This window comes from Folsomia candida, unplaced genomic scaffold (assembly GCF_002217175.1).
Source record: "Folsomia candida strain VU population unplaced genomic scaffold, ASM221717v1 Fcan01_Sc007, whole genome shotgun sequence".
Taxonomy (NCBI): domain Eukaryota; kingdom Metazoa; phylum Arthropoda; class Collembola; order Entomobryomorpha; family Isotomidae; genus Folsomia; species Folsomia candida.
This window is the reverse complement of record NW_019091199.1, coordinates 2,628,405-2,655,623: the sequence shown is the minus strand read 5'-3', so window position 1 is coordinate 2,655,623 and position 27,219 is coordinate 2,628,405. Positions and strand designations below refer to the sequence as shown.

The following is a 27,219-nucleotide window of genomic DNA, read 5'->3' as shown; positions in this document are numbered from 1 at the left end:
TGTGACTGCGAACCCCACAGTTTCTGGGACGAGGAGAGCTCCTCCTGCCTCGTCCGGCTGGGTCGGTCTTGTGCACTTGAGGGCACACGTTGCCCACCCAACGCAATTTGTGACGAGGTACTTGGCACTTACTGTGAACACCGTTTTACGATGGGTGATTTCACCACCACAGGAAAGGAGCGTACGAATAACATGCTCCTTTCGTGTGGAGGTGAAATCACCCATCGTGAAAAGGAGTTTACATTTACATATTTACTACATGTACCCTTCTGAGTCCAAACCATTTAATTTACATACAATTTATTTAAATCTGATGTGAAATCGCAGCAATCCTTTTGCTCTTGCGAGGATGGCTTCATCCCCGATTATCCAAACTCGTCATGCGTCTCAAAAACTACGACGAGGACATTTCCCCATGATGGCAACACGTGGTCCACTACTACGACGCCCCCACCCTCGCCAGCAGTGTCCCCTTCTTGCTCGCCACCCCCAACTCCTCACCTGACAGACTCGCTGATGGGTAAAACAGAATTTCAAACAAATTCGACAGCTCCAACAATGACACTCGCCTCAGCGACTGTCACTTTTCTATTCATTCTCATCCTGTCCAACTCTTGTATTTATGCATAAACGTTCGCATGATGAGTAACCCATTATAAATATATTAATGTAATTTTATGCCTATATAGACATACATCTTATATGACTAATAATCAAGGGATACGATTTTCAAATGTATTGTTTAACTTTTTATTAATAAAACTAGAAATACAAGATTGAAATATGTTGACTGAAATATTCCCACTCTCTTCAACATCGATTGTTTAAGTTTTGTTTGTTTGTCTCATTACCACATCGTCGTCATCATTTTAATTTGTTGAGCAACCAAAAAGAGAAGAAGAAGAAGACATTGTTCACTTATTATTGAGAGGTTCGTCATCATTGTGCAGTGTGCCTGCCTGTGCACGTATCGTGTCCGAACGAGGTGAAAGCCAAACCGATCTTTGTTTTGTAATGTTATTTCCACAGTCGTGGCGAGATTTCCTCCTCTTTCACACGCATTTTATGCCCACATACACGCTCACCAGGAGAGAGAAGGTCTTCTTCCTTCACTTCCTCCCATTATGTGTATGTGTTACTAATTAATTAATTAATTAATAATAACAGTAAACTCACTTGAATCATGGTTACATACAAAGTAGTATCGAAGACACGAAAACTAAGAAAGCCGTGGTGTTGCTTGCACGCAATTGTAATCTCTTCGCAATAAACTCTTCTCCCTCCGCAACAATCTATGTAATATTTCTTTTTTATATAGGATTGATGAACAAAGCTCCAAAATGCATCCACTATCAAGTACCAGAAGGACATTCATATTTACGTCATAAGGATTATAGCGAGTAGAAAGTAGTGTTTGAATTGCATAAGAAGTACGAGTTGGGTGGGGTGGACTGATATTACGAGGTCGTGACTCTGAGGAGGGGAGGGTAAGAATCTCGTCGAGCAGGTTGTAGACTTGTCGGGCGACACTTTGACCCTTCTTTTGTTGGACATGCATTTCTTGACAAATGTTCCTCTTCGTCACTGACTTAACTCTGACCATGCTCTTTTTTGCATCCAGCTCCATCCTCCCAAAGTACTCAATTCACACATGATGATGATGGACCTTCATTATTACATATGAAGTATTCATTTTCATCGCGTGTGTCCCAAGTTAAGGTGACTTTGGATGTATTGCATGGTAGTTGAAGACGGAATTCGTCATCTTATTACTGACCGAGTGGCTATATCTCTATAAATGTGTATCAGGATGTGTCACAGTAATCAGTAAAAAGAAGGTGGTGACGACTCATAACTAATATGTAGTATTAATAAGTGGGTGGGTGGGGTACATGGGTTGGGGAGTTGTCTTTCTACCCACTCTGCCTTTTTCTCACTTTTTTCTATCTCTCCTTATCTCCGTGTGGGTTATCCTTGTGGGGAAGAGTAGAGTGGGTGGGGTTTGATTGTCGGTATGTGTCCCTGCAGGTGGGGGACGGTGCATGCGCGTGCGGGCTGTTGCTGCAAAGTGAAAGCGTGTTTCTCTCTCTACCTCCGTCCCTTCCATTAACCACTGACATATTTTACAATATTATTATCCACTAGTTAGCGTTATGTAATAAGACGTTGCTAAAAGTAGTAGTAATACCCCCTGCTTGCTTGCTGATGGTTTTATACTTTTTTTGATAGACTAATCACTGTTGATCGCATCGCATCATAAAAATGGCTGGTTGGCGTTCATGTAAAATGCTACACTCTACGAGAACTGACGATACAGTTACACAGTTAGTTAGTTGTACAAGACGCGTTATTATTAATTATCATTATTGGGAGACGAGCACCTCATCACACTGGGGTTGAGACCATCGTATCAGATCATTAGTTAACTCTGGACTTGGGTGGTAGTGGTAGTAGGTCTGTTTATGTAAGTGGAGGACAAGTAAGCTGTACGAGCCAGCCGGCTAGGTCACCCCCACTGAGGGCAGGGATTGATTGAGATCCACCCTCGGAGGAGCGGTTCTTCTGGTGGCTGACTCACTATGACGAAACCTGAAACCAAATATAGAACATTAGGTTAGATGATGTCACATCAGATTTACTGCGTCAAACGATGAGTACTTTAAAAATGCACCCAACAATCAGTGGACCAAGGGATGTAACGTAATCAACTAGCCATACATGAACCTTGCCACGAATTAACCAGAAGAGAGGGCACGTATGTATTTGAGTAAAGTGTCAACTAGCCCCCGAGTCCGACTCATAACTGCTGGATAAATGACGCTGTATGCATTTATTTTTGTGATTATTATAGCTTCAGAGCAACGGAGTCATGTCTCGATTAGATAAAAAAAACGTCCTTGAAACTTGATGATGATGAGACCAGCATGCCGCGCGGATGGCAACAACTAGATGCATCCAAGTAATATTTGTATCACATTTACTTGCAGTCATTAATTGCCATTTTCTTCATCTTGAGTGACCACCCCAACTCTGTCGGATTAAATTGTAAGCAACAATGAGCAAGACAATGGAGTTGGGATATTGGAGATACAGAGGGGTACGTACTAGAAAAATAATATACATGTACCAATATTGAGCAATTAAACCAAGGGTAACCTCTCTAGTTGGCGCACCCTCTACGTTTCGTTCTTCAATATTTGGGAGTGCCCTACACGGAGAAGAACTACTTTCTTCCCGAGGGGGGTGTGACGAAGGAGACGTGGGCGGGGGGCGAGAGGGCAAAGATAAGGGCCACCTACCCACCAGGTCTCCCTTTCCCCAACGTCCCGTATTTGGTGGACGGTGACCTTCACGTGTCCGAGTCCAAGGCCATCATGCGCTACATTGCTCGCACCTACGGACCGCAGCTCTTGGGAACCACGCCCCTAATTCAAGTCAGGGTCGACATGCTCGAGAGTTTCCTTTATGACTTTTGGTACATGGAATTTGCTCATCGAGTTTACGAGAATACGCCGGACGCGATTGCCCAGTTCAATGCCGTTCACCCAGAAAAGCTTGGCCACATCTCTCGCTATGTGGGCGATAACACTTGGGCAGCCGGGTCAGAAGTGAGTACATAAAATCGTAGTTGCACTTATAGTTATAATCAGATACTACATAATTCGGCGAAATAATAGTGTCGGGTCAGAAACCAGTATCTTTGGTTTTCAACTGGGTTCTGCAACTATTACATGAACAGCGATGATATGCAAATTTACTTATTTATTGCTCTATACTTGTAGCTGACCGTGGTTGACTTTTGGCTGTGTGAATTTCTGGAGCACTTGACCATATACGATGTCAACCTTCTCGCCCCATTCCCCAACCTGCAGCGACTGAGGGACAACTTCCAACAGCTGCCAGCCATTGCGGCATACAGGAAGAGTGGAGACTTTATCCAGACACCCTGCTATTCCCCCAGAGCCAACCTCAAACTCTGAGTATGGAGTAGGGCGACAACTTTACCCTCGTCCTCCTCAAAATAATTGGAGCAAAATAATTAGAAATTGGATACCTTCTTAAAACTAAAATAAAGTAAAGGGCCAGGGAATGGTTGGTTACAAAATATAATACGCCTCGGAAAGGACCATTCGCAATTTTCTTGTAAGCCTTTTTGTCCTTCTAACTGAAAGTGAGCATGAACGAGGTGACCGACCTGCCTCCCTAACGAATTCTGTAATATAAGAATATGAATGAAACGGCAAACTAGATCTGGCTGCTGTCAATTAGCTGCACAATTCATGATCTTATTCCTTTCCTTCTGGAAATACGTAAGGGGAGCATTTTTGTACGTGCATCCAATATCGTGGCATATCGTCATCCCCAATGACTCAAGATAAACGAGAAATGAATGATAGGAATGGGAGGGGGCCGTAAGATAATAGTCTTAGGCTCGTCATAGCTCGCCCCAGATAAGCATAGGTCGTGGTTGACGAGATTGTTGCATCTCCAGCCAGCAACGGCGTCAGTTTGTGTGTGGCGTCTTTGGGGAGTCATAATTCAATACGTGTGTGTGTGTCACACTCACTTTGTGACACGATCCTTTCTCCCTACTTTCTCTGCGTCTATGGAAGTACTACTACTTTCCTCTTCAACTCACGTCGCTCGCTGGCTCTACTTACTTTGCTGGTCATAAAATATTTGGTGTTGGATATGGGACCCATCACGTTCACTCACTGACTCGCTCAAATCACTCACTCACTCACTCACCTTAGCCTAAGTTGACACTATGTATTTTTGATAAGAAGCGTTATTCCCTCTCAGAGGTAAGACTCGGAAAGCTCAAAGTCTGTGGTTGTAGGAGTTCTGGTCGTGACGGAGAGACCCTGACCGATCCCACTCTCTGACGGCTCTTGATACACGGAACCACACACCTCAATCTGCTCCAGATTGTTGTTCCTGGGGGTGGTGGTTGGAGGGACGGTGACCGGCGGTGGCCGCTCCCCCTCCGACACCACCTCCACCCTCCTCCGCGCCACGTTCTTTTCCTCCAACTTGTTACGAAGGAGTTTCAGCCGCTCCTCCTTCTGACCCAGAATCTGCTGCAGCGTCTCGTTCTCGCCCAGAAGTTTCCCGTACCGCTCTTCGTCCTCCTTGGTCGTGCCTCCCTCGGGGGCAGAGGACCGGTCAGACCGCTCCGCCCCCTCCTGCCACACGGCGATCACCTTCGGAACAAACACCTGCAAACGGCACAGGCATGAAATTATGGGTATGAATTTGTAGGTTACAAGGTACATGCATTGGTTGTTACAATGCATCACACAATATCATGTGGTCGGGCACAAGTAGAGAACCCGATCACGCAATGGAATGGTCAGACGTACCAGCCCCATGGTGATGAGGGAAGAGAAGATTATGGCTAGTGCGACAAAGGCGAAGGAAGCATCCTGCTGGGAGGAGATGATCATGGTAACGGGGGTCGTGATGAGACAGAGGACGGCCACGTTGTAGATCGACATGGCTACGAGGCGCGAGTCGTTAATGTGGCGAACTTTCAGGGAACGCGTCTCGTACGAGAGGAAGAGTCCGAGCACGAGGAGTAACCCCTTAAACGAGTATGTGATCCCTGCCAAGATAATAAAAATGCTTAACCATGCACCAGTCAGTCAGCAATCGCCAACCACTAAGGATAAGTACTTACCCAACCAAATGTTGTTGTAGTGGGACTCGCAGTGTTCGAGGATGGGTCGAATGCGAACGTCTTCATCAGTGTCGATAGGAACTTCGGGGGGGAAGAGCTCCTCCACTCGTCGAAGAGGGTCCACCAAGGTCCAAATAGACAAGTATATCACCTCTACGGCAACCAGCGACGCAACCAACAAGTACAACTTCCACGGCTGTATCTTGTGCTGCATTAAAAGGACACTTGTAAATATTGCGCGTACTTGTGTGGTAAGTTTTATAAAAATATAGCTGAAGGACGGACCTTGGTGGCAGACTTGTTTTTGGTGGTGAGTCTATGAACCCTCCAAACCTTTGAGAACATTGCTCCGTACCCGAGCGTGAATCCAATTGAGAGAATCCACTTGCGGATGCTGCGTAGTGGAAAACATTAGGATATGATATTTAGTAATCAGTGATTGTGGTGGTTGCAAAGTTGCAAACTGGCTGTTTTTTACGCACCTGCACATCACCCCAAAGAGTCGCTCCGACACAAACTGACCATCCAACCCCACCAAGAAGACGGTGAGGAAGCAGAGGATGTGACCGACAAGCATGAGCGTGTTCGTCACAGGGTGCGACAGCTCAATTATCCTGCACACACAAAGATACCAAATAATAAATTGCCATAATATTTAGCTATACCTCAGCCGAAAAATTTCTTGCCACTCACTTGCGGTCTCTGTATGTGTACGTAAAGAGGATGAGGACAAGTCCCCAGACGATTCCAACCCCGGCCACCGTGCTCATGGAAATGTAAAGTGAGAGGGACACCGTTCTGAGTACAGTCTTTTCGATCGTCCTGTCCTGCGGCACCTTCCCAGCTGCAACACCACACCATTTAGTTCATACGATGCACCCCTTCGTCAAGTACTCCACATGTCCGGCAACTCACCAACCCACTGCTCCTTCCCATACCACGTGAGGTTAAAGTTCTCGATGTCGTAGTAGCCCTGAAGATTGTACTTGCCATCAATCATTTGTTCCACCTGAGTCAGAGCTATGCGGTCACCCTGCTCGCTGAATGCCGTCCGACCCTACAAACAAAATATTTACCACCTCGTACACTGTAGCTCACTAATCTTTTAAAAAGTTGAAGGAAGAGAAAACGAGAGAGAGAGCGAGCGGTCATACCGAGACGCCCAGGAAGGCAGTTTCGTCCATAGCATTGTAAATTTCCTCCGCAATCTCCCTGTTGGTGTAGGTGAAGTCTTCGAGTCTCTTTCCCTTCTTGGCAAGTTGTGTGATCGTCCGGTTGAAGGCTAACCATACCAGGAGGAAAGTTTACACGATTTGATCTAGTCGCACAAATTACATGTACACAAATGTCGAATTGGACGACGAGTTTACCTAGAGCTACGGCCCATACTGCGTCGTATGCCAGCGGAGCCTCTTGGTACCCTTCAGGGTAGCGCCCGTTATCAATGTCAAAACCTTTCTTCTTCAACTCGGCGTGCAGTCGGTTGCGGAAGTCGTCCGTCGTCTGAAAGCCAACAACCATATTGTGGAGATTTGATGGAAGTCATTTGCATAATTAATCAAGTCCACACATTCGCATGCATACGCTATTTGCTTACCATGCCCGAAGTCGTCCTCTTGGTGTCCTGATACCACATGACGGCTTCGGTGGTGAGATGACCTTCTGCTGCCATGCGCATCTCCTCTTTGGTGCAGTTGATCCCCTCAGCCTCCAACCCGTTCTCGTACCAGTTGTCCTCATACCATCCTAACAACATGGGAAGAGCCGTCTTATAGAAGTGCCTTCTTGTCATTTAATAGTAATGAATGCAGACGAGACGCTGATGTGACAACTCACCAATGAAGAACCAAACATACGACTTTCCGAAGAGCCTCTGCTTATAAATCTCACAAAGAACGCGCCTCGCAGCCACTACGTAAAAGAGTCCGACTACAATGCGGGCGTCCTGTCTTTTTAGATTGCGGACCGCTTCCGTGGGATCCGTAAGGAAAGATTGACCTAGGAAAATTTGTCCCTTGTACTAATCACATCAAATCATCCAGAATCCTGTCACTCATAAATTCACTTACGGGTGACAATCTCTATCTTCTCTTGCTTGCACCTCTCCTCCAAGTCTTCCACTGTCTGCAAGTTCATACGACAATATATGTACATACAACTATTGCACACAGTTACAATATTAACCAGACTGGCCTGGTTATTACTGGGTCAAGAAAGGTGAACAACCACTCACAGAAATGAACACTTCTTCTGCCTGTTGCAGAATGGCGACTCGAGACCAGCCAAACTTTTTCATGAGCTTGATTCTCGTCGGATTGTGCACGGTGGCGGATGGGTGGGTTCTGAACAAGGTTTTGAATCGGTTCCGATCCGAAAGGGCTGGACTGCTCGCTCCGTAGCACAACTGTCCCCAGGGAGAAAAACAATTAGATGTACAGAATGAATACATAAATATGTACATCATGTGGATACATTATTGATATTATCTGAGAGAGACAGCTACATCTATATTTTGCAGATATTTAAGTTATTAACAACACTGCATACCACGACTAAATTCCACTTTTTGGCAGCTTCTGCGACGGTAGTGCAGACGGTGGAGCATCCGGCGAGGAGCATGAGTTTGATGGGGTCGTTGTAGAGGAGGTCTGCATAGAAGATTTATTCACTATAAATCACTACTCTTCCCGCATAAGTACGATGCCAGGGCTTCACTTACCGTACATCACTGCTGCCCCCAGACCCGGCTCGCACTACGCAACAAATACGAATACTTAATACTCGACGAATTAGGCAATCTGTTCGTTTTGAACCCACGGGCGATGAGCTCATTATCGTACAGCCATCCATTTGTCAATCACCGTCAAAGTGTTTAATTGTCATCAATGTCATCTCCTCTGCATATTTCTACTTCCTACACTGGCTACTTCCCTCTTCCATTGAAAGAGAACGAGGGAGATGGAAAGCAACAACTGCATGTGAACCAGAATTGTGCGAATAAGGTTTGGGTCGCCGTCTTCGTCTCATTTAACCTGGCTTTGGCTCATCTCTCTCTCTATCTCTCTACCTTCCTCCAAAACCTTATTCACCACTTGAAACTACTTGAATAATAGCAAATCAGTTGCTTACAGAGTGCATATGAACATACATAATGGGCCAAAGTGTACGTTCAACTAGCAACTAAGTATGCACAAGTAAGTAGTGAGGAATAAGATGCAGGTGGATTGGGTGGTGTTGTCGCATCATCTGCAAGGAGGCAGGCAGAGATGAGACCAGAATGGCTCGTGTCGCAAAAAAGAAGAGAAATGAGACGTGCAGTTGTCACATTCTCACCCACACGCCAAAGTCACACACCAACCTACAACTTCCACAGCAAAGAGATACATAATCTCCGCAAATACTTGGGAAAAATACGCAAGTGGTACGACTGTGACGGAGGAAGGAGACTGCACTGCACCCCATATTACATACATAGTTAATAATTATGGGGATTGCTTCTAGTTGGAGGAGTAGAAAAGAAATACACGGGTGACGGTGATGACTGATTGATGAGACTATTTTCCCCTCAAGGAATCTCACTCACCTCGCTGTCATTCCAATGGAGGGTTAGCTTGTAGTTCGGGAGGAGGTCCTTGTTGTTGTTGACATCGTCCAGGGCCATCTTAGCTGCGGGTTGACACGCCTGTGCGTCACGGGTTATTAGTATACATCGGATATTACATTGGATACATATATGCAGGCGGATACATACAGATGTATGTAACTATTTATGGTGGTTATGTAGTGCATGTGGACGTAGCAGAAGTCAGCTCACCTGTCCCCCCTGCCAACCCCCCGTACCGTTGATGGGAAAGATGCCTCCGAGGTGGAGTTCGCGCCTTCGCTCCTTGGGCTTCCCCTCCGCCCCCCTCGGATGCGGGAGGATTAGGCAGGTGAAAACTTCCCACGCCAGGAGGAACCCCACCCACCTGCTCCCACCCAACATCTCGCCCCCACTTCCACTCCACCCCCAAATTCTCATCTCCGACCTCCTCGTCGCCCACCGCCACCCGACCACTTAGTTCCACCCATCAACTCTCTCACCCCCACTCGTACACTTTCTCCCCACGCACCCTCACGTACACACACTTTCGTATCAAGTCAGTCAGTGAATCAGTCAGCGAGTCGTTGGCCACTCAGTGTCCGACTTTTCTTCCCACTTTCACCACCAGCACCAAAGTTTAACGTTTGGGATCAACAAGAACAGCAAAAACTTGGGTGACACGACTGTCTCACGAGGATCACTGATAGTATCGTCACATTTGGTTGTCCTTGTCCTCGTGGAAGGGGATCTTTGTGGACTTGTTGTTGTTGTGCAGGGCTCATGACGCGCGAGGAGTCTTGGGGGCAGTGATTGCACAACCTTTCACTTGGTAGTACATCTCCTCCTCTTCGTCCTCACGTCAAGAACATGCTTATCTGCTCCCCCCTCGCTCTGTCTCTCTCTCGTGGATAACGTGCACCCTGAGAGGCAGCGGGAAGTACTGGTGGTGGTGATGCTGATAAGGAGGAAAAGGAAGAGAGAATGAGGGAAAGATTTTGGTGGTGTTCACTCTCTCCCAGTTCTCGGTGGTGGTGGTGGTGGTGGGGAAGGAGAATGGATGGATTTCTCGGGGCTCAGGTTAGGTTCGGCGATTCGGCGTGTTCTTACGTGCACGAGAGAGGAATCAGCAGAAGCACTCCTATTCCCACTACTACTACTCCTACTACATGGTCGAGGAGAGTGCTCGTTCGGAGGGAGTGCAAAATAACTCGTGGTCCTGGACATTCTGGAAAAATTATACCCACAAACAACTAGATTGCGAGTCCTCCACTAGCCCTGTACGACCCCATCACGAGCCACCACCATCCTCATCCGGGGAAAGCGGACTTTCTCCTCCACTTTCTCTCTCTCTCTCTAGCTCCTTAGCACAGGGCAGACTCAACATCACACCGGTCGTCCGGCAGCCACGACTACCACTTTCTTCTGCACCAGCCAAACACTCAGCAGCACTTACTGCTTTCTCCTTTGCTACCTCTGCTCACTCCCTTATTATTAGTCTCCGCTGCTTTCTACCTCTCCCTCCACTTGCTCGACATGAAGAGACAAGCCAATAAGTACTGCTGAATGTTGACATGGTGGTTGGGAAGTCATGCATATGCTCGTGGTTCCAAACCAGAGCCCCGCAGGACGACGAGGAAGAAGAAGGATCTCGAAGGAAGGTGTCAAGGAAAGGTCAGAGGTGTTTTAGTGGATGAGGAAATGTGTTGTCAAGAGGTTGTCATATTAGTCATGTGGACATCATGACGGGGTGAGTGCGGACTCCTGGCGATGATCACTTCACCCACCTTCACCACCACCAAAGTACTCCTCCAAGGACTCACCAGGTAGGTGGCTGGTGGGTGAATGTGTTTCTCCGGGAGACTCTCTCTCTTCCAGATTCATCACACTTTCGTCCTTCCTCCTCGGCACACACGCCACAAGTATCCAGGATGGCACATCTACTGGAAGAAGAAGAGGCAAGAAGAAAGCAACACCTCCCTTGGAGCAGAAGAGAGAGAGCGGTGGAGGACGAGGAGGATGGTGGAAATCGATGGCGAGATTGGCAGGGAGGATCCCAGGATGATGATGACTGCATGAATGGATGAAATAGAATACCAGTTGGACCATCGCCCTCCTTCCCTCTATGTCAACCCCACACATATGCACAGACGTGTATGTACATACATGCAGACACATGTAATTGCTCGCATGTCTAGTAGCACGGTCACCGGTCGGTATCGAACGAGCCTGCCCTGGGACGAGCATGAAAGAGTGCTCATTAGCAAGTAATATTGTATTTGTTATGTAATTCCCTTCATCCATCTCCAAAAAACTCTCAATTGCTCGATCCACTCGAAACCGTGCACACTCGTTCCCAACATGAACTTTCTCCTTCCCAGTCCTTCTCATCGTACTCATACCCATCGTTCCATGCATCGTACCCATCAAACCAAGTACTGACTACTTGCGTACTTGCTTATTAATTAGTGGTTCGACACACACGAGCTCTGTTTTTGCATTGGCATGTGTAAATAAACCTCGCTCCATTCACTTGCCAATCATCATTCTTTCATCCAGTCCCGTATGGAATCTGGGGTTGTGCAACAGTTCATGCGGTTGTTGCTTTTTCATGTCCAATCCAAAAGTAAATAGTTATCTCATGTTCCCTCCCTCTCGACCAAATTCCTCGTATCCAAGTTTCTACACGACGATACGTGTCAACATGCCGGGTGATGTCGAAATCAGAGTCCAAATATGTGTAAAACTAGAGAGCCCTGAGACTTGGTTGCTGACGATAAAATGCATACCGAATGAAAGGACTCTCGGTGGGGGGCTATTACCTGGCCAATTAGATTTCACAGAAAGTTTGTCAACCAGCTTAACCCGGATGGATTCTAAATACGCAGCTGGTGTAATTCATCATCCATCCAACGCAGCGTCAACTCCATTGGCGGAACAGTAATGATGCCCTTTATTTAGTATCAAAGAAAAATAATGGGGGGAACGTGGAGAAAGGAGAGAGAAGAATGCTTTCACCACTAACCAGCTTTATTACTAACCAACTAACCAGGCCACCAACTTCTTTCATCCTTTCATGGTCGTCAAAAGAGGCTCATTATTAAGGGGAGAAAACCCTTTATGCATCGGTTCTGTCCGTCCGTCATGTCGTGCTCTTACATAATACTAAAACTACAATTAAAAATATAAAGTATAGGAACCCTGAGACAATCGTAGAAATGGTTAAAGAAAATGACACACAAGTTTTAAGGGGGTGTGACTGCACCCCTTAAAAAAGGGGGAAAATGAGATTTTGTAGAAATGACTGGAAAACGACGAATGGGTTTCGCCCTTTCGCTTTTGCGACGATTTATTCCTAGATGCCCCGTCGGTCTGTGTAGGGTGTGTATGTGAAATTCCTTTCTACGAGCAAGTATTGCATATTGCTTATATACGCGGTACCACTTATTAAATATTCGCGTCACCCATTATTTTACAACTCGCCCACAAGAATAGCACACACAGTTTTCCACCGTGCACATATTTATAAGTATGTGTGGCTCGTTATCTCTCTTCTATCTCTGTTCCTCTCCTTACCACACACGTCTTGCTTACTTTCTCCCTGCTTTCCCTCCACTCAACATACACACGACTCAACCCATTCCATTCTTGGGACATTCTTGGGACAGTTTTTCTGCTACATACATTGCTTGGCTATTATACATTCTTTTTTATTCACTTGCAATCAGCGTTTATGACAATGACACGCATGCATCCATTATATGCATTCGAGATTACATATAAATAGTAATAGCAATAATATGTACTATATCTATATGTATATAAATAGGTTGTATATAGTAATGACTGTTTGTTTATACTTGTATCGTAATTAATACGGAGTACATATGTAGGCACGATTACGGAGGTAGAATTTGTAAGGTACCATGCGAGAGAAAACGGAACAGCACACCACAAATTTCAATTTGTTGCATTAAATATACGTATTATTATCCCGTATAAAAAATATTATGAATTTCTCTCTTAGTTTATATGAAATGATACAATATATTAAGGAAAATGGTTTAATTATACTCTCGGATTTAGATGTTGTAATTCTCGTTAAAGTGTTATCACTACTAGAACGTATCACACTATGCACTAGTATGCATCATCACGACTCCTTCAGGGACATGAGCCAGTGTCCTAAAAAAGGAGTTAAGAGTGATGTAGTCTACTGTCGTATAGTAACGAAGAATAATGAAAGAAACGGAGAAATGTAAAAGGTAGGAATGTGTTCATGGATATGATCTGACTTATGATTATAATTTATTTAGAGCAAGGAGCTGGGTAAAAGGACTACTTTCCCCACAACTCCTCATCCTCACTCTCGTCTACTTCCTTCGTCACACACCCCTCCTCTCCCAACAAGAGTGGTGTGGTTGACTCAGACGTCTCTGTCAAAAAGGTGGACGATGGCCCACCTTGTCGGCATGACGAGGAACCTGATGACAGAGCGGTGGATGTAGCATTGTTAGACGAGGCGACGACGGTAGACACATCTGAATCTCCTCCTCCAGTGTTCGTACTCTTCATCACTTTGAACGTGACATGGCAAATTATTCCAGTAAAACACATCAAGAGTCCGATAAAGTTGATAAAAGTTAGCTGATCACCGTTAAAAATGACAGCAAGACAGAGGGTACAAATTTCCTAAAATAATGTAAAAAAAATAATAATTTAATTTAACATTTATTAACTATCGTATCCTATGAATGGTAAACTCAAGCAACCTTAAAAATGCCAGCTACGCTGAGCGTGAGACTAGAAGTGAATGTGACCACCAAATACTCTGCTATTTCCATGAAGAACGCCATCAAGGCCCCAATCAATACGGCGTTGACCACTGTCAGAAAGTGAGCCTTGTCCTCGTGACTCTGAAGAGGGAGCGAGTGACTGGTTATGAGCGACCCTGTAACGGTAGCACAATCAAGTTGATCAATTTCAACAAACCAAAGCAACACATAAACTGTCACAAACTCTACGCCTGACAGTACAAAATCGTCTTTTGGACTCACCTTCGAAGAAAAGGGCAAAGGGGAGCACGGCTGCAATTAACACATTTTTTTAAACTTCTTTTACATTCCTTTTACTCCTTTTGTATTATGAAAGTGATCAAATTTTACCCGCAATCATCCAAGGCTGTACATGATACACCATGTCAATTGGGTTATGCAGGCCCAACTTACTCTTTTGAATAATTAATTGACAAATTGTCCAACGCATTCCACTGTAATGAAAGTAATAATATTCAATTATTCGGATTGCGCTGGGCAGAAGGAAAGCAGTTTATGATATGAATAATATTGATACTTATCCCATGATGTCGAGGACATACATACCTCAAAAACGACGCGGCCATAATCAGAGAAAATCCTAGCAGGTCAAATTGTGTGCTTTTATAGGTAAACATCAATAGTCCACCGGATATCATGGACACAATCACAATCAGAGACCAGTGCTACAAATATTAAGAACAATATATTTACATAATTGTATTAGCACTCGAAAATAATTGATCTTATAAAGTTGACGCAAATAAATGATGAGTATGTGCACGTTAGTAAACTTTACCTTTTCCTCAAGCTTCAAAACTAGAGCAAATCCCAGAATAAAAATAATGGCCGTGCTTTTGGACATTGTATATCTGTCAGTACACAAGAAATTGTCACTCAATTCAGTCATAGTCAAGAATTCATGGATATATTGCTTAGATTAATTGCCGAGTTATTTTTTATTTACAAGGATACGGTGATAAATTCTTGTCCCCAATTCGAAAACCCAATGTCCAGTCCTCCCGAAATTCCGATGAGTGAAAGCTTCTTGCACCAATTGTCACAGTCCAACACGACCCTCTTCTTTCCAGTCCAAAGCTCGTAACACAGGCGGATGACCGAGGAGAGAAAGAACTTGACCACCAAGTGACATAAGACGACCGAGAGAGGAAAGTGGATTTCCTGTAAATATTAAAGCATTATTCGAAACATGTACAAGTAGAAATTTTAACAATTGTATGCAGTATCATGTCATTTTACTTTGAGGAGGTGATTTTGGTAGAAGGTGAGTCCAATGGAGAGAACATAATAGACGAGGATGAGCAAGATATTTCTTACAATGATGTAATACAGAGATCTATTTGGCCCGGTGGGTGCACGGAACACGGCAGCCATCACGGCACACCATCGCAATCTTAGCATTATTAATCCAGAAGGACTCCTCCCAGGTGTGGGTGAGAAAAGGTGCCGTCTCTGTTTTTTCTTTTGTTGAAGTTGTGTAAAGAGGTCTTCCTCCTCAAAGGAAAAAAAACAATAGAGATTGTATTTATAAAATTGCCATATTCGAGTACATATGGATATGCAGTGTTGTGTAAATGGTACACTCACTTCGTCGTAACGTCCTAACAAGAAGGCGTCTTGGTCGCGGTGTTGTATATCGTCATCGTCATCGAGTATAGTAAATTCTTGAACTTTTTTCTGCATGGGGATCTCCTGTCCTCCCCAATTATATGACCAGAATTAATAGCAGCAGTAACAGTGATGAGATAATATGCCGGATGGCCAGCAAGTGTCTACCCACTTTTGTAACTTCATTCCTGGGAGCAACGTCTCGGATCAAACTAAGGAAATGACAAAATTTGATGTCTAGTTGAACTCAATAAAAATCTAGGAAGGACGATTTATTAATTTAATGAACTTACACAGGCCCCTTATTACTAATTCGTCCCGTCTCAAAAGTTTAAAGAATTAGGTATACTCGGTCCGTATACAATTAGACTGAAGGGCTGCACTGACCCAGCTTGCTGCTAAATCTGCCTTTCACCTTTGTTATTGGAATTATTGAAAAGAACAATTCGAACCTGTACTTTTATATTTACAAATTTCTATTACTCGGTGACCTTCCAGTCCAGATGGTGGTTGGCTATGTTGTTGGATTTCGCTTCTTGTGTCAACTTCTTTTGATTTGAAGTGCCGCCTTTTCACTCTTGCAGCCAAGTTCACTTGTGCAGTACAAGTTGTACTCAAAAACGTAAAATTTTTTAATTTTGTGAAAAAATTCACTCTGCTGATCTGGTTTTTGAAATCTTTTCCTAAAACTCACTTATCCTGGCCGTCACTAACAGCAATTGGTGGTCCCTCCATCAACAAATTACGGCAACAAAGGTGTCATCTACTTATAAACATTTTCATACTAATAAAAAAAAAGTTACAATTACATTATACACACTGCATAATAAAATTATACAAATGATGAAATAATAATTTCAAATTGTTGTAATTATCCTCCTCTTCAGGTGTACTCAGGAAAAGCACTGTTTCGTCTGTTTATCGTCCTTCTTATTCCTGTTCTCATCAATCCGCCTGTCCTTGAGGACGACGACGTGAAAATTATGGCCGCATCCTCCTCCCATTTTGTCACCTCTACAATCTCGTCTGTCCGCATGCCCCGCCTTATATACGGGACAGCATGGAAAAAAGGTGCCACTGCAGAACTCGTCATCACGGCAATACGAGCCGGATTTAGAGGCGTCGACACCGCTTGCCAGCCCAAACACTACACAGAGGCTGGCGTGGGAACTGCGCTACGTACCATCCTTGCAGAGGGGACAATTTCCAGGGAGGACTTGTTCATCCAAACCAAGTTTACATCTCTCGATGGCCAGGACCCCGCCTCTACTCCTTATGATCCTACTGCTCCACTGGCGACCCAAGTCGTTCAATCTTTAGAACGCTCACTTTCCAACCTGGGAACACCCTACGTCGACTCTCTCGTCCTTCATTCCCCAATGCGAACAGTCAAAGACACGCTGACGGTCTGGAAAATATTTGAGGGCTTTGTCGCGTCCGGAAAAGTAAAGCAGCTGGGAATTAGTAATTGCTACTCGATAGAAACTTTTAAAACGCTCTTCGATTCGGTGTCCATTAAACCCGCCGTCCTCCAAAATAGGCTCTACCCTGAGTCAGGTTACGATCGCGAACTTCGAAAATTTTGTGCGGAAAAGGGGATTTTCTATCAAAGCTTTTGGACACTTACGGCAAATCCGACTATTCTTCGGGATCGGGCAGTTGTGGCTATTGGGAGAAAGTACGGCAAGACAGTAGAGCAAATGTTTTTTGCATATCTGGTCCAGACAGGCGTGGTCACACCCCTCACTGGCACAAAGAATGCCACTCACATGGCCCAAGATTTGGAGGTTTTGGATATGTCACGACTGGACAAGGAGGATGCAGATGTGTTTGAAAATTTCATTAATGGGGCGTCGTCGTCCTCGTAGCGCAAGCATTAATATAAAATAAGCGTTGCTTGTTGCTTTGTGTGATATATATTATACCATATGCAATAAATTTATGTATTTTAACCTGTTGTATATATGTGGTTTATTTATTCTGATTGATAAGTAAATTGATGTATTGATTTATTTTAGTAATCCTAAAGAAACTTGGGCTAACAAAAACAAACTACTAGATAAGGATCATTCACGCAACAGTCAAAACTTGTGTCTCCAACATGAACATTGTTAGCCACATACGTAACAGGTTGTCTAAAGGTGCGTTTATGCTTCACGTTATCGTTATGTCCTCCTCTAAATCCGATTTTTTGATTGGCTGAGCGAAATTGTCACTACGACAATTAAAAATTTTAACCAATCAAAAAATCGGATTTGGAGGAGGACGTGACAGTGACGCGAAGCATAAACACCACTTAAGTATATATAGCAAATACATAACCATGCACCACAGATGCATAATTTACAATGTGTATGAACATGATTGATTGTCATTAAAATTGGCTGTTTATTATGATGATGGCACATTTTCCGCCTTGGTTAGATGGCTATTGAGGTTGACACTCTGACACACTACATTTCGCGTTTAGGTGTGATTCTGAAGTCTGAAATCAATATACATCCACAACGGCTTTTATTTAAACACAAATACATTAAATAAAATCCACAATTCTCAAATGCAATGTCAATGCATGACAAAAACTATACAGTGTAGACTTCATTTTTAGTCCGAGTCAGGGTCAGATTTGCTTCTGATTTTTTGTTCAGATGATCCAAATATTATTACTTAATTATATACGTAAAATTGAATGATTACTCGCAAAAATACCGCATACATGAGATATTTAATATTCATAATCATTATCTACACGTACATAGTTTCCCCTATTCCATGCAAAATATTGCAAAATTTCAACCGGTGTGGATCACAATGTGACGTTCGTACGGGGAAAATATTTTTGAGTTTGTCATCAAATTCTTTGATCTAATGTGCACCTGCACCACCATGCCAAATTTCAGTTTCTACGAGGACTTGTTGGTGATAAACATTGACCCCCACATTGACTCCCATTTACCACTTATTATTATTTATGACTTCCACCGGCCACCCGCTGGACCGGTCATGCCCATCTACGAACTCTTCCAATGCCCTTGAGAGATACGTATTTTTAGACTAATTTTCTCAAAACCGGTCCAGGTATTCGACTGTCAAAGATGGATATGACTATCGAATAAGCCCTGACTCGGGCTACAGAAAATGTGTGCGGAATGCAAATACATACTCTCTATCTTTGCAGCTCAAACAATATTAATATGCTGCATGACTTATTGTTAGAGTGAAAGTTGGTGGGCGACAGCCACAGCGACAGACTTTCCTGGTTTCGGTCTGAAACCATGCCGAGAAGTTGGGTTATTATGGGGAGAGGATGTGATCAAGTCATCGCAACCACCACCACCAGTGAGCTAAGTAGTTGGAGTATAAGTGAAAAGAGTGCACGAAAGAAGACCAGGTCACCACGGAGTCAGCACTTTCACTCACTCAAAAACTTTCCCCTCCGTCGCATCCTGAGAGAATGGTGCTCGTCTCCTGCTGCTGAACCCTTTCACCACCAAACCAATAACCCACTGCCACCATTGCGACATAATATCTTCTTCATGCCTGAATTCAACGCTCTCTGCCCAATCTGGGTATTCTCCAGTGAAGAATCTCCACTGCTCGACGAGAAGCTGGAGGCCCCAGTCAGGAAGAATAATGGGCTGTTTTGAAGCCATTGGAGTCTAATATCTACGCACATACTTATGTATACCTGTCTAATCTAACCTAGCGAGTCATACTTCTGGGGGATCTATTGATGGCGGCTGTAAAAGTGGTCGAAGGAGATGAGAATAATGCTGGTTTCATGTGGCTGTATGGATGTACTTATGTATGAAGGGTTGCGGGGGATTGGGTTTAAGAGCCATTATTGTTCACATCCAACTTGACCTTACAGTGCGACCTTGAGTGGACTGCTTGTGCAAGGCGTGGGAAAATCGCATCTTTCCAATTTTGAGAATCACTAACTCTCAGAGACGATGCCATAAATGCCAGAAGGGATTAATGCCACATGGAATACAATTCAGTGGTCTGTGCAGGAGTGTTTTTATGAGGACGCAGACTTGGCTTCCATTTCGTCCTATGCATTGGTTCTCATTAAAATGAACTCTTGCTTGGCAACATCATCTTATGTGCTCAATTGCATTACTCTACCTCTGCATATGTCTCATGCCATACTATCTGTCTGTATCCCTGATCAATCAACATGTCTTCCTCACACATTTCTCCAGTCTAGGCTTCATGCACCATGATCAACACTGAACGCACAAATATGATGCGACATGATGGGTTATTATTGATCAAGAATCCATCACCACCAAACTTTCTCTTCCTTCTCAAAAGAGAGACAACTTTCGACGTGAGCTACACGGGTGACTTGTTCTGTTCGCCATCCAGAAGAGTTATCGATGATGATGATGATGATGGTGGTGGTGGATACATAAGTAATAAAATACAGCGAAATCCGTGTTCCCATCCTCACGATGAGGTCTCATCTCTCTTACTTTCTCCGTGTGCAAGTTATGGCTTTCTCTGCTTACTGCTCCTGCCTGCTTGCCACTTTTTGCCTCAGTCTTATGATGATGAATCCTTGTCACATCCATACTTTCTACTCTTCCTCCCCCGAGCCGAGGTCGCCTAATGAAATGGATGTCTTTCGTGACGCAAGGGTCAATGATAAGCATTGCCATGCATGTGCATACTGGGTTAGCATACCGGGCTCCAGCGGCAACAAGAATATGCAAAGTTACTTATTATGATATTGTGTCCCTCTCTCTCCCTCTTTGACTATTTCTAAAATTGTATAAACTACTTTGCTCTAAAATAATGGATTTATTGATTACGGCGAAATCGAACCATGCCAAATTATTATTAGCATCCCATCACACCGATCCGTTCCGGTTCAATAATTCCCCAGTCAGTCGGGTAAGTAAGGCTCCCATCCCAGTAAATACAGGTTTCAAGCCACGTATTTACATCGTGACTTGTCAACTTACCCTCGTATTTAACTGGTCTTGAGTCCCGTCTCGTCTTCGCATCCCCCCTCCATTGGCGTTAATTAGTGGTCAAGGAAGAAAAAGTTGTAGAGGACGCAGGAGACGACAAAGAGGAAGGCGAGGATAAAGACGACAACGATTACGACCGTCCAGGGCGTCATGGGGAGGCCCTCAAGTCCTCTTGAACAACTCAGCAGTAGATTTGAGTATCAGAGTATCAGATTGGAGTATCAGGCCAAGGCCATTCTGCGACTCCATGAGAAAGTGAACAAAACTATATTTGTAACTTGTGAGTCATAAGGTGAATAAACGTCCCTCATCAATGAGACAGAAGAAGCAAAGCAATCAAACTTTCTCCTGTTGCTTTTTGCCCTTTGTAACACTGGGTCAAGTCACTGGCTGTTTTTGTTTATCTATGATTGTCCCCCAGCCAAGAGATATGTACTCAATTAAAGCAAACACGCTAAAAACCTAATCAGTCACCAGTCAATACTGTATAAATAACTCATTATATAGCACCTGATAAGGGGATCATTTATTTCCTTATTAATGCTCAATTGTACGCAGGAATATCAATGAGCTTTGGTGGTGGCATGGTATGCACTCTGAAGACGAGTGGTAGGAAGATGATATATGTAAGGTCAGACAGGCTCATACCCACCACAACAATTTTTTTACCCCAGTAAGTATTCAGCAGTGAGTGGTGATTATTGACGAATATTCGGAAGTGATGAATATCACTTCCGAATGTGGGTGGAAGACGATGTACGGAGTTGAGAAAGCAGACGTTGACCACTCGCAGTTTTATGTATGCGTCTGTCTCATTCGAGAGACGAGAGAGGACTGACTGATGATTTTCGTCTTGCTGTTTTCCTGCTCAGACTTTCCCCACTTTCACCTCCGCCTGCCTGCTCATCCACCATTTCATCATCTCATATCAGAAAGAGACACTATGCAAATCATTCAATAAAATGCACACCTTTCTCCTCCTGAGGGCTCAATCTCAGTGTCGATTTATACACAATTATGTATCACCCTTTACCTCCCCGTTCTCATGCACTGCTCCCATTTGACAATTCGAAATTGTATATAGGGACTCGCCATAATAAAGCTTCATATTCATTCTTACGATTGGTAAATACGACGTGCTTCTTCGTACGTATTAATATTTATCATTGCTGAGAGGTCAGAAGAAGGTGGTGAAAAATTACGCCCAACGCACCAACATTGGGGGTTTCCTCAACTCCAAAAGTCAAACGAAGCCAAGAGAAGTGTCTATAATTTTTTATGAATAAGTTCTGCTTTGAATAAAGAAATTGTACATTTTTGCATCTTAACTATTCATGAACTATGTTGCATTGCAATTTTAAAATACACATATGTCCAGTGTCCATCAGGAGGATATAACATATTATGACGACTGCATGTATATCTGTCACTGGTCAAAATACAAACACGACAGAGATTTTATACTGAGGACGACCTTGCCAACGTTGCTTATTTCAACCATGAGTTTATAGATTTCTTTATTTATATACTCAGAAATATTCAGAAATATTCCGATGCCCACACCACTTATGCGCAAACATAAAATTATTTCTTTACCTATCTATTAATACATAACAATATTATATCTACAAGTAACCCGACGAGACAATTCCAGTGATTTGGAGACAAAAACCAATAATTGTTTGTTCATGTTAAAATAATAATGGCATCGCATCACTCATTTCTGCCCAGAAGTTGCCTAGTTTAATCAATTGTATAATAGTTGTATACTAGACGAGAGTTTGATGACGGGATAAAGTGATTGAGCAGCAGAAGTGGAGAAAATTGAAGTCAGGGAATGAATGACAATGATGGATGACATGCTCTCATCATCATAGCACCCAAAAGTACAGGATGAAGACGAATACGACTACAAACCCAGCCGCAGCCTTGGCGTAGGCTGACTTCCAGTTAAGATAGGTCGCGTCCTTTTTATATTTTTGGGACAGCATGGACAAATTCTGGGCCTTGGTATCCATATCTGCAAGCACGGCACCCCGGTTTATGACGTCGTCAATGTTTTGTACCATAATCCTTTGAACATCTTGCAGCTCTGTGTTCAAGGCGGATAGGTTTCTACGACTTCGTGAGTCCATCACCGTTTTACGAGCTTTTTGGATGTAGGCATCTGAGAAGAGATTGAAAGGTTTAATTACAAATAACAACTTTGTAAAGTTCGTATGTGCTAGTAGGTTAAAACTAAAAGTAAAATTACCAAATTCAATGAAACAGTAAGGTCTTGTTACGGTGTGTACTTTCTTCCCGAATTGCGACTGGAACTCGGTAGCTAGATCTTCCAAATATGTGAAGGACAGACGTTTGGAAAAAGCCTTATCGCACAGGGTGAGGTATACCGTGTCGCTATCGATGAGATAACTATTTAGAGGAAATAAAATACTAGATTAGATCGTAGTTCCCAGTTTGCAGTTGGTTAGAAACAGTAATACTGTAGACTTAACAATAATCAACTTACTGGAAGACATATGGACCTGTTTCAATGGAACATTGTGGGGGTGACTGAGGTGTGAGACGTCGAAAAAGCATTTTTGCTTGTTGCTGGTACTCTACCAAACTTCTTTCGGCCTGAAAATAACAAATACGATTAAATGCGATAATATGTGAGGAAACTGAGAAATTTCCCTTAATGATGAAAAGACAAATCTGCAGATCCATAGGATCTGCAGTAATTAAGTTGCAAACGCTTCACCTCTTCATCATTCTGCATTGATGCTGCTAGTGGCAGAGAATCGCGCAGTCGGGTTATCATGGTAAACAGCACCATTTTCAGTCACTTCACACCTGCCAGCAGGGCAGCTCAGTAGGACTTCAAGCTAAGATAAGAGGAGGAGTCCCACCAACGTATCAAAATGCTGCCAATAGATGTTTAATGATCCAGAATTTAAATAAAAAAACAATTGTTTTGACTGGGTAGTGGGTGGACCGCTGTCCAATTATAAATACGTGCGTGAAAAAATCAAAGTAAAATGATGAATCTCATCCAAATGACACGTCCGCAAGCGGCAACTCGGCGAACAGCAGGCTACTCTATGCTATAAAGACGACAATGAAATGAGATTTGCATACTTAATACTTACCTTTATTTTTCAGAATATATTAAGTTTCACATTATCATCAAACATTTATACTCATTCTTACCATAGATGAATTATCTATATATTATTGTGATATGATGCGTAACCTACGAGGGGAGAATGGGATGCTCGTTGGCAAACGCTAGAAGATAATAAAGTTTCCTACGCGTATTTCTCATCAGTTTTGGCTCAACAGCAGCGGACAAAGATCCGCTACGGGTATCAGTAGGGTATTTTTTGCTAAATGCGGAGGGAGAGCTGTCTTCCTCTTTGTTTGAAATATATTGCATGCTGCTACTCTTCTTGCTATTATTCTGGTCCTTCTTCTCGGTAGCAATAACCTTGTCTACCAGTCGGTAACACTCACTTAAAGCAGAGAGCGTGGACCTGTTTGGCGCAGTAGTGGTGGCGGTGTTGGAAAACTGCTCATAAAGATTCGCACCTTCTAAAATGTGGAAAACATCCTTATTTAATGTGGCCTGCAGGGCAGGACCGCCGTCAAATAGTTCTGGAATCTATTGAAGAATATTATGTATTAATGTATACATCAGACACAATTTAGTATTTAGGCCATATATTCTTACATGACAAGCGTTCAATGACACATCAGCTAACGCATGTTGGAATGATGTGAAGACAGCGTCCTGTCTCAGAAACGAAGAGAGGTTCACGAGTGCAGCCAGTACTTCATGTGAGTTTGGGTAAGTGAGGAAATCGCCATTGTACAGACGACTGGTCCAAACGTAGGCCGCTACCACGTTGGTCAATCCTCTAGACACTTGGGGTTGATTGGGTGTCACTTTCTGTATAGATAGATTATATTTAGATTATAAAATATGGGAGATAACATAGGCGAAATATATATATTTTAAAGGACGTACAGTTAGCGTGATCAAGGGTGGAATGTTGTCCACAATTGTAGGTGGTAAGACATCTTTGCTGTCTTTCTTCTTGTCGTCGTCGTCGTCGTCTTCCACCTCTTGAACCAGAATGACTGGCTGTGGCTCCCACCATGGCACCCATTCTTCCATAACTTGTTCAACCTTATCCACGGAAGACGCAAACTGACCAAACTCTGACTTTTCTTCTTCCGTTAGTACACTCCAAACTTTGTCGGCATCGTCTAAATCAATCCCGGCAAGTCGTTCGGCCAAGGGTTCTTCATCATCAGAGTCCAACAACACCTCATCATTCTCTTCTTGGTACTCATTATTCATAGGTTCTTCTTGTTGACTTTGATGGAATCTTTGCAGGGTGGATTTCATCCGAGAGTCGTCCTTTGGTGAAAGTGACTTGAGTTCTGAGGTGACACAGTCTCGGTAGAACGACTCTGAGCAGGATTGATGAGGGCCGGATCGGTAACAGGGAAGGGAACAATAGCTCAGGCCACATCGGGGGCAGAGGTACTTTGACACCTCGAGGCCACATCTATCGAACGCCCAACATAATTCCAATATTGAATTTAATGAATATAGACATACAGACGTACGTGATACATAATTTAAAAACACCTTGAAAAATTGAAAGTTATAATGAATAATACTCACAATTCGCATGTCGTATCCTTTATTTTGCTATTCATTGGTAAATATGATTGCGGTACTATTTATGGTTTATCAATGGGGGTGATTTGGCATTTGTCGCTTCCAAAATCGTTAAATACGTCGTGCGACCTAAGCGACCAGAACTGTAAACTCAGGAGTACCGATCGTCTAAAATCGTCTAAAAAAACAAACCACCTCGTGCTTGTTCCCGCACAAGTAGTTCGTCTTCTCATCTCAACGATGTACGTCAACTCTCCACAAATCCAAACACATTATTTTGGTTTTGAAATTGATCCAATCACACAATTCACACACAGCCTTAATTTTACATCTATTTTCTTGTGAGTGTGAAACATTGAATGACAGGTTGGGGAATTAGAATCATTCAACCAGGAACCCTCCTCCTACGTCCCTTTGTTTGCCGGTTATCAAGTCTTGGACATTGTCCGGGCAAGTTTCAATTAAGAAATCTTATCACAATGGCTGAATTCCAAGAAGCAAAAGGTTTAATCTAAAATTAACCATCAATTTATGCTGGTCATTCTGACATCCACAAAATTTTTGAATCCTATTAATATTATTTGTCAGAAAAGTACCTAAACCTACCCCTTGCTGAAAAACGAAAGGTGTACAAGTGTGGCGATGCTTTCCATGAGCTGACGACTATCCCAACTTGGCCTTGCTACGCCAAGGCAAAGACTCTTCCTACCCTGCCAGATTCGGAAGGTAAAACGAGCAAATAAGATACTCGTAACTCATATGCATGCATTTATTCTATTTGATTGTGATGTGTTTTCAGAGACTCGAGAAGTAAAAGTAGACTTAAATGAAAAGGTGAGCCTGTGGAAAGGCGATATCACCAGACTTGAAATTGATGGAATCGTCAATGCGGCAAATAGTAGCCTCCTTGGGGGTGGAGGAGGTTAGGATTTTTTTAAATACTTTTTTGTCATCATTTAAGTGAATTCATTGTTAATTGTAGTTGATGGGGCTATTCATCGGGCTGCAGGACCAGGATTATTGAGGGAGTGTGAAACGCTGAATGGTTGTAAAGTTGGAAACGCCAAAATTACGGGAGGGTATAAACTACCGGCAAAATGTGAGTTTATCTAATAAATGTGCTTATTTAATTTATGTATTTGTTTAATTCATTCACTCATTGTGATTTAGATGTGATACACACCGTGGGTCCTCAAGCCGAAGAAGCCAAAATTCTCCAGTCCTGTTACTCAAACTCTTTCCAATTGATGCTTGAAAATGATTTAAAATCTATCGTGAGTAACAGTCTTTCATAAATAAATCATGTATAGGTAAATATACTTACACCATTTCATTTACACTATTTTTAGGCATTTCCATGCATTGCAACTGGAATATATGGTATATTTTTTATAATGAATAAACAATTACTAATATTTACTAACTTATGAGTGCTATTAAATCTCTATTTTATAGGATATCCTAATGACAGTGCAGCACACGTCGCTCTTAGTACGACTCGAGAATTTTTGGAGAAGCACAGTGACAAAGTAAATTAAAAAGTGATCATCGTTGCATAACCATGAGTAGCATAATCCTGGAATGTTTGTTGTAATTGTACATAGGTTGATCGGATCATATTTACCACCTTTCTTCCCATCGACGATAAGGTGTATGAAACCCTACTGCAGAAATACTTTCCCCTCGAATAGCGTATTTGGAAAATAATAACAATACAACAGCATGATCAATAAAGGTCATGAACATATGTCATCCATAAATGACACATACAATAAATAAATAAGAAAAATGTTACTCTCCTTGTTCACATCCATTCATCTATCTTATTTTCCAGCAAAATGGTAAAGACAAGAAAGGTTGAT

At 43.1% G+C, this 27,219-nt stretch overlaps 7 protein-coding genes across 11 annotated transcripts; 3 read left to right on the top strand and 4 right to left on the bottom strand.

Moving 5' to 3' along the window:
* Nucleotides 1-736: 736 nt before the first annotated feature.
* Nucleotides 737-10,272, bottom strand: LOC110851679 (gamma-aminobutyric acid type B receptor subunit 1). 2 transcript variants are annotated; one of them, XR_004835242.1, is made up of 18 exons: nt 9,495-10,271; nt 9,264-9,362; nt 8,400-8,433; nt 8,228-8,328; nt 7,914-8,084; nt 7,750-7,804; nt 7,517-7,678; nt 7,278-7,426; nt 7,051-7,183; nt 6,835-6,962; nt 6,596-6,737; nt 6,374-6,524; nt 6,163-6,294; nt 5,966-6,074; nt 5,681-5,888; nt 5,364-5,605; nt 4,750-5,219; nt 737-2,589 (listed from the first exon to the last, which is right to left on the bottom strand). XR_004835242.1 is itself a non-coding variant. In XM_035853439.1 (18 exons), the coding sequence occupies exons 1-18, from the start codon at nt 9,699-9,701 to the stop codon at nt 2,578-2,580; spliced, it is 2,541 nt and encodes an 846-aa protein (XP_035709332.1). In that variant the 5' UTR covers nt 9,702-10,272; the 3' UTR covers nt 737-2,577. The 2 variants fall into 2 exon arrangements, 1 of the variants encoding a protein (XP_035709332.1); XM_035853439.1 differs by having other exon boundaries at nt 4,914-5,219; nt 9,495-10,272.
* On the top strand, nt 2,937-4,110 carry LOC110851681 (glutathione S-transferase Mu 1). Its single transcript, XM_022099551.2, has 3 exons — nt 2,937-3,097; nt 3,165-3,608; nt 3,783-4,110. Exons 1-3 carry the CDS (start codon nt 3,056-3,058, stop codon nt 3,978-3,980), a joined length of 684 nt encoding a protein of 227 aa, XP_021955243.1. The 5' UTR covers nt 2,937-3,055; the 3' UTR covers nt 3,981-4,110.
* Nucleotides 10,273-12,946: 2,674 nt separating the features above from the next.
* Nucleotides 12,947-16,118, bottom strand: LOC110851785 (solute carrier family 35 member C2). Of its 3 annotated transcripts, XM_035853451.1 has the most exons (11): nt 15,997-16,118; nt 15,683-15,915; nt 15,335-15,589; nt 15,042-15,256; nt 14,874-14,946; nt 14,642-14,760; nt 14,426-14,529; nt 14,318-14,347; nt 14,033-14,211; nt 13,724-13,952; nt 12,947-13,445 (listed from the first exon to the last, which is right to left on the bottom strand). In XM_035853451.1, exons 2-11 carry the CDS (start codon nt 15,776-15,778, stop codon nt 13,414-13,416), a joined length of 1,332 nt encoding a protein of 443 aa, XP_035709344.1. In that variant the 5' UTR covers nt 15,779-15,915; nt 15,997-16,118; the 3' UTR covers nt 12,947-13,413. The 3 variants fall into 3 exon arrangements, with proteins under 3 accessions (XP_035709344.1, XP_021955374.1, XP_021955377.1); XM_022099682.2 differs by having other exon boundaries at nt 12,947-13,952; XM_022099685.2 differs by having other exon boundaries at nt 12,947-13,952; nt 15,335-15,586.
* A 201-nt stretch (nt 16,119-16,319) lies between these two features.
* LOC110851786 (uncharacterized oxidoreductase YtbE) lies at nt 16,320-17,655 on the top strand. Its single transcript, XM_022099686.2, has 2 exons — nt 16,320-16,459; nt 16,591-17,655. The coding sequence occupies exon 2, from the start codon at nt 16,687-16,689 to the stop codon at nt 17,569-17,571; it is 885 nt and encodes a 294-aa protein (XP_021955378.1). The 5' UTR covers nt 16,320-16,459; nt 16,591-16,686; the 3' UTR covers nt 17,572-17,655.
* Nucleotides 17,656-22,169: 4,514 nt separating this feature from the next.
* LOC110851761 (vesicle-trafficking protein SEC22b-B) lies at nt 22,170-23,700 on the bottom strand. The gene is made up of 4 exons (XM_022099655.2): nt 23,429-23,700; nt 23,195-23,304; nt 22,937-23,097; nt 22,170-22,849 (listed from the first exon to the last, which is right to left on the bottom strand). The coding sequence occupies exons 1-4, from the start codon at nt 23,501-23,503 to the stop codon at nt 22,554-22,556; spliced, it is 642 nt and encodes a 213-aa protein (XP_021955347.1). The 5' UTR covers nt 23,504-23,700; the 3' UTR covers nt 22,170-22,553.
* On the bottom strand, nt 23,633-25,546 carry LOC110851759 (zinc finger HIT domain-containing protein 2). 2 transcript variants are annotated; one of them, XM_022099652.2, is made up of 5 exons: nt 25,361-25,546; nt 24,695-25,241; nt 24,398-24,616; nt 23,878-24,328; nt 23,633-23,771 (listed from the first exon to the last, which is right to left on the bottom strand). In XM_022099652.2, exons 1-4 carry the CDS (start codon nt 25,393-25,395, stop codon nt 23,921-23,923), a joined length of 1,209 nt encoding a protein of 402 aa, XP_021955344.1. In that variant the 5' UTR covers nt 25,396-25,546; the 3' UTR covers nt 23,633-23,771; nt 23,878-23,920. The 2 variants fall into 2 exon arrangements, with proteins under 2 accessions (XP_021955344.1, XP_021955343.1); XM_022099651.2 differs by lacking the exon at nt 23,633-23,771 and having other exon boundaries at nt 23,792-24,328.
* A 40-nt stretch (nt 25,547-25,586) lies between these two features.
* Nucleotides 25,587-27,153, top strand: LOC110851760 (macro domain-containing protein RSc0334). Its single transcript, XM_022099654.2, has 8 exons — nt 25,587-25,861; nt 25,946-26,083; nt 26,157-26,279; nt 26,340-26,456; nt 26,528-26,631; nt 26,707-26,737; nt 26,813-26,886; nt 26,962-27,153. The coding sequence occupies exons 1-8, from the start codon at nt 25,717-25,719 to the stop codon at nt 27,046-27,048; spliced, it is 819 nt and encodes a 272-aa protein (XP_021955346.1). The 5' UTR covers nt 25,587-25,716; the 3' UTR covers nt 27,049-27,153.
* Nucleotides 27,154-27,219: the final 66 nt, after the last annotated feature.

Bases quoted from the DNA above. Each gene is read 5' to 3' on its own strand.
- LOC110851681 (XM_022099551.2), top strand. From the start codon at position 3,056: ATGAGCAAGACAATGGAGTTGGGATATTGGAGATACAGAGGG. The intron at 3,098-3,164 runs GTACGTACTAGA...TAACCTCTCTAG, and splicing joins GATATTGGAGATACAGAGGG to TTGGCGCACCCTCTACGTTT. The intron at 3,609-3,782 runs GTGAGTACATAA...CTATACTTGTAG, and splicing joins CTTGGGCAGCCGGGTCAGAA to CTGACCGTGGTTGACTTTTG.
- LOC110851679 (XM_035853439.1), bottom strand. From the start codon at position 9,701: ATGAGAATTTGGGGGTGGAGTGGAAGTGGGGGCGAGATGTTGGGTGGG. The intron at 5,889-5,965 runs GTCCGTCCTTCA...CTTTTAATGCAG, and splicing joins AAAACAAGTCTGCCACCAAG to CACAAGATACAGCCGTGGAA. The intron at 5,220-5,363 runs GTACGTCTGACC...TGCCGTTTGCAG, and splicing joins CCCTCATCACCATGGGGCTG to GTGTTTGTTCCGAAGGTGAT.
- LOC110851785 (XM_022099682.2), bottom strand. From the start codon at position 15,778: ATGCAGAAAAAAGTTCAAGAATTTACTATACTCGATGACGATGACGAT. The intron at 15,590-15,682 runs GTGAGTGTACCA...TTTTCCTTTGAG, and splicing joins TGTTAGGACGTTACGACGAA to GAGGAAGACCTCTTTACACA. The intron at 15,257-15,334 runs GTAAAATGACAT...TAATATTTACAG, and splicing joins ACCAAAATCACCTCCTCAAA to GAAATCCACTTTCCTCTCTC.
- LOC110851786 (XM_022099686.2), top strand. From the start codon at position 16,687: ATGGCCGCATCCTCCTCCCATTTTGTCACCTCTACAATCTCGTCTGTC.
- LOC110851761 (XM_022099655.2), bottom strand. From the start codon at position 23,503: ATGGTGCTGTTTACCATGATAACCCGACTGCGCGATTCTCTGCCACTA. The intron at 23,305-23,428 runs GTGAAGCGTTTG...TGTTATTTTCAG, and splicing joins CAATGCAGAATGATGAAGAG to GCCGAAAGAAGTTTGGTAGA. The intron at 22,850-22,936 runs GTAATTTTACTT...ATCTCTTCTCAG, and splicing joins TTACTGTTTCATTGAATTTG to ATGCCTACATCCAAAAAGCT.
- LOC110851759 (XM_022099652.2), bottom strand. From the start codon at position 25,395: ATGAATAGCAAAATAAAGGATACGACATGCGAATT. The intron at 24,617-24,694 runs GTACGTCCTTTA...CTATCTATACAG, and splicing joins CACCCTTGATCACGCTAACT to AAAGTGACACCCAATCAACC. The intron at 24,329-24,397 runs GTAAGAATATAT...ATTCTTCAATAG, and splicing joins TGTCATTGAACGCTTGTCAT to ATTCCAGAACTATTTGACGG.
- LOC110851760 (XM_022099654.2), top strand. From the start codon at position 25,717: ATGACAGGTTGGGGAATTAGAATCATTCAACCAGGAACCCTCCTCCTA. The intron at 26,280-26,339 runs GTTAGGATTTTT...TGTTAATTGTAG, and splicing joins CCTCCTTGGGGGTGGAGGAG to TTGATGGGGCTATTCATCGG. The intron at 26,457-26,527 runs GTGAGTTTATCT...ATTGTGATTTAG, and splicing joins GTATAAACTACCGGCAAAAT to ATGTGATACACACCGTGGGT.